At 35.7% G+C, this 3,745-nt stretch overlaps 1 protein-coding gene across 3 annotated transcripts in view; it reads left to right on the plus strand.

The window, feature by feature from the left end:
• The first annotated feature begins 434 nt into the window (after nucleotides 1–434).
• Nucleotides 435–3,745, plus strand: part of LOC107680528 (ADP-ribosylation factor 4-like) — a 6,851-nt gene continuing 3,540 nt past the window's right edge. The window contains exons 1-4 of one of the 3 annotated variants that reach the window (XM_016476442.1): nucleotides 435–607; nucleotides 728–802; nucleotides 1,099–1,179; nucleotides 2,057–2,166. In XM_016476442.1, coding sequence (XP_016331928.1) covers nucleotides 736–802; nucleotides 1,099–1,179; nucleotides 2,057–2,166 — 258 coding nt within the window. In that variant the 5' untranslated portion in view covers nucleotides 435–607; nucleotides 728–735. Of the gene's footprint in view, nucleotides 803–1,098; nucleotides 1,180–2,056; nucleotides 2,167–3,745 lie in introns of all 3 variants that reach the window. The other 2 variants (XM_016476443.1, XM_016476440.1) reach the window with 2 other exon arrangements.

Consider the following 3,745-nt stretch of genomic DNA (forward strand, 5'->3'; position numbering starts at 1 on the left):
ACAGACAGACAGATAGATAGACAGACAGACAGATAGACACACACACAGACAAACAGACAGAAAAAAAGAAAGATAGATAGACAGACAGACAGACAGACAGACAGATAGACAGAAAGATAGATAGATAGACAGACAGACAGACAGACAGATAGACAGAAAGATAGATAGATAGACAGACAGACAGACAGAAAGACAGACAGATAGACAGACAGACAGACAGACAGACAGACAGAAAGATAGACAGACAGACAGACAGATAGACAGACAGACAGACAGACAGAAAGATAGCTAGATAGACAGACAGACAGACAAAAAGATAGATAGATAGATAGATAGATAGATAGATAGATAGATAGATAGACAGACAGACAACTCAAAAGCTCACACTTGTAGGTAAATAATGAAGAAACTCTCCATCATGTTTCGTGACGTGGCACCACTGACGTCATTTCGACCGCGTTGGAGCAGAAGTGTGACGTGATCCAGGAACAGTCGCGCTCACTGCTGGACAAACCTCACCTTCAGCTGGACACAGAGAAGAAAGAGGAGAAGAAGACAGAAGAAAGAGTGATTCTGACTCTGCTGATGTGAGCTGGAGTTCGAGCAGGTTGATATTTAACGGAGGTTGATCTGGAGCGCTTGAAAGCTGCTGTGCTAACGCGCTAGCTCTTAGTTTAAGTCCTCGAACAAGTTTGACTTTTACACCTTTCCTTGTTTTTTTGAGCAGTTTTTAAAATGGGTTTGACCATTTCAAGCGTCTTTTCTCGCTTGTTTGGGAAAAAGCAGATGAGAATTCTCATGGGTGAGTTGGACGTTGTTTGTTTTTGTGAGTTAGCATTGATAAATGGCTATTTTGTGTATATTTTGTTGTCATTTTACATTAAATTATGTTTTTATAGCTCTTTCTATACAAGTCATGTATGAATGCTCTTATGATCTATAGATGTTGACATGAATTCAAACTGCTGATAAGTCAGTAAAGCAGTCACTTGTCGCTGTAGAGAGTTTCTTTGTTGTTTCCCAAGAAATAGGACGGTATTTATGCAAACTAAAGTTTTCCAGTGTGTTTGACTTGATTTGATTCCTGTTCTTCTTCAGTTGGTCTGGATGCAGCAGGGAAAACCACAATCCTCTACAAACTCAAACTGGGAGAAATAGTCACAACAATACCAACTATAGGTAAGTAATAGAAGAGAACTATGGAAACTTGTTTCCGCCAAAACTATAATTATGACTTTCTGTCTCACAATTCTGTCTTTTTCTTGCAAGAATTGCGAGATATAAATGTATTTATTTCTTTTTATTCTGTGGCACAAACATACAGAATTGTGAGTTCCAAATAAAATTCTGAGGGGAAAAAATTCAGAATTGTGAGAAAAGAGTTTCTGAGTTTTCCCTCAGAATTGCGAGAAAAAATGTCTGCATTGTGAGACAAGAAGTCGCAATTATATATTTTTTATTGACAGAAACAAAAACAGAATTGTGAGATGTAAACAGACTTCTGAGGAAAAAAGTTAGAATTGCAAAATATAAACTTAAACTTGTGAGGGGAAAAAAAGCCAGAATTCTGGAAACATAAAATATTATATCTCACAAAAAAAATAAAAAATATATATATATCTTGCAATTCTGACTTTGTAATGAAAAACTTCCTAATTGCAATTACCTTCTTATTATGTTTTTTTATCCTGTGGCAGAAGTGGGCTCACATAGATAACAGATCATGTACATCTCAACAAAGAGAGAATATATGCTTAAAATGACAATTTTCAGATACTCTATGGATTTTAGGTTATAGTAAGTATATTTTTAATGGACAGATATTCTCACAAACGCATATATAGGTGTTTTTTTTTTTGTTTAAAATCAAATATTTACCTTCGAAAATGTATTTTGCATAAAGAAAATGAATAATTTGTTTGATTTCCATGACCCGTACGTGCACTTGAGAGGTTTTGTGAATGATTTATTACATGAATCTCATCTTGATGTGAACAACTGCAAAGATGTGCATCTCTTACATGACATCGCACCCAACCCTGTGTGCTTCCTTTAGGTTTTAACGTCGAGACGGTGGAATACAAGAACATTTGCTTCACCGTGTGGGATGTGGGTGGTCAGGATAAGATCAGGCCTCTTTGGAGACACTACTTCCAGAATACCCAGGTAAACAGATGCAGGACTAAGATAGTCAAACAACAGTGGAGTCGCAGCATTCCAGCAGGATGAAATGCTCATTCTGCCATGGCTGTACTGATTGAGTTTGACCGTCCAGCCTTGTGAACTGCTAGAAAAACAACTACGGGTGTGTAGGTATAGTTTGGCTGGATGCCGTGGATGTGCTTTGTATGAGGATGTTGGTGTTACTACTAGGATTACGTTGAACTGGAACGGCCTCTACTAGAGTTTGATTTAGAGAACTGATTTAGTCTGTGTAGTTCTCTTTTTCTTTGCTGACATTTTTTTATCAATAAGCTCGTGAGAGAATATCTAACTTTTGCTTGCTCTTTATTTCCTGAATCGTTATGAGTGGATAATTTCTAAAAGATTGCAAAATAAGTGTTTACAGATGATCTTGAGGTCATAGAAACTCACTGACTGTGACATAAAATAAGAAATTTGGCCTCAAAACCAAACTGTGTCAGTCACTAGTCTAACTTGTGTCATGATAGTAAAACCTCATTTTTATTCATATAAATGCCTAAAACATTATTCTGTGCAATGGATATTATAGTTTGCATGCTGTAAAATTAAATAGGTCATAAAATGAAGAATCAAATGTTTTAAGTGTTATATTTATAATAAGGAAGCAGGATAGATGCAATTATTCCTAGTAAATGACAGAATTGTAATTTTTTTGGTCAACTAGCTCTTTAAAAAATGTCTTAAATCGTGGTATTAAATGTTGCATACGCAAAAAAAAAAAAAAAAAAAAAAATGTCCTCAGTATGTTTGTCTTGTTTTCCAATACAAATATCTAAACTTTCTTAAATCAAGATACTTTTACTTGAGACGCAAAATGAAGATATGAAGTCTTGTTTTCTTGGAAATTAAACAAAATTGAGTTTATACTTAAAACAAGAACAGATATCTGAATTGAAAACTTGTTTTTCCTTTGAAATAAGTGTATTTGTCTTGACTCCATTGGCAGATATTTGTTCTTGTTTTAATCATAAATCTTGATCAGTTAAACCGAAAACAAGATTTGCATAATTTTGATTTCAGAATCTTTAGACATTTGCACTGAAAATCAAGACACACATACCGAAGGAGCATTAGAAGGTACTGTAAAAGTTGTTTTCACAGTCTAGTAAAGTTTTTGTCTTATAAAGGTCTTAAAAGTTTTATCAGGGCCCGAGCACCGCGGTGCGAGGACCCTCTTGGAATTACTCCGTTTATTATTATTATTCTTCTTCTCCAAAGTGAATCGCTTTTTTGAGGGCCTAAACATTCTCCAAAACTCATGAAACTTTGCACACGCATCAGAACTGGCGAAAATTTACATCTGATATGGGTTTCAGAAGTGGGTGTGGCAAAACGGCTCGATAGCGCCACCTGTAAAATTACAACGGAGTGCACCTCGAGCTACATTTTACGTACATGTACGAAAATCGGTACACGTGCGTAACACACCATTACCTACAAAAAAGTCTCTTGGTACAAAATCCAAAACCCAACAGGATGCACGTTATTTTGAATTTACTGTACAATTTTTGTGCAGTTTTTGACATTTCCAGGCCTCGTA

Source organism: Sinocyclocheilus anshuiensis, unplaced genomic scaffold (genome assembly GCF_001515605.1).
Source record: "Sinocyclocheilus anshuiensis isolate Anshui unplaced genomic scaffold, SAMN03320099.WGS_v1.1 scaffold308, whole genome shotgun sequence".
Taxonomy (NCBI): Eukaryota; Metazoa; Chordata; class Actinopteri; order Cypriniformes; family Cyprinidae; genus Sinocyclocheilus; species Sinocyclocheilus anshuiensis.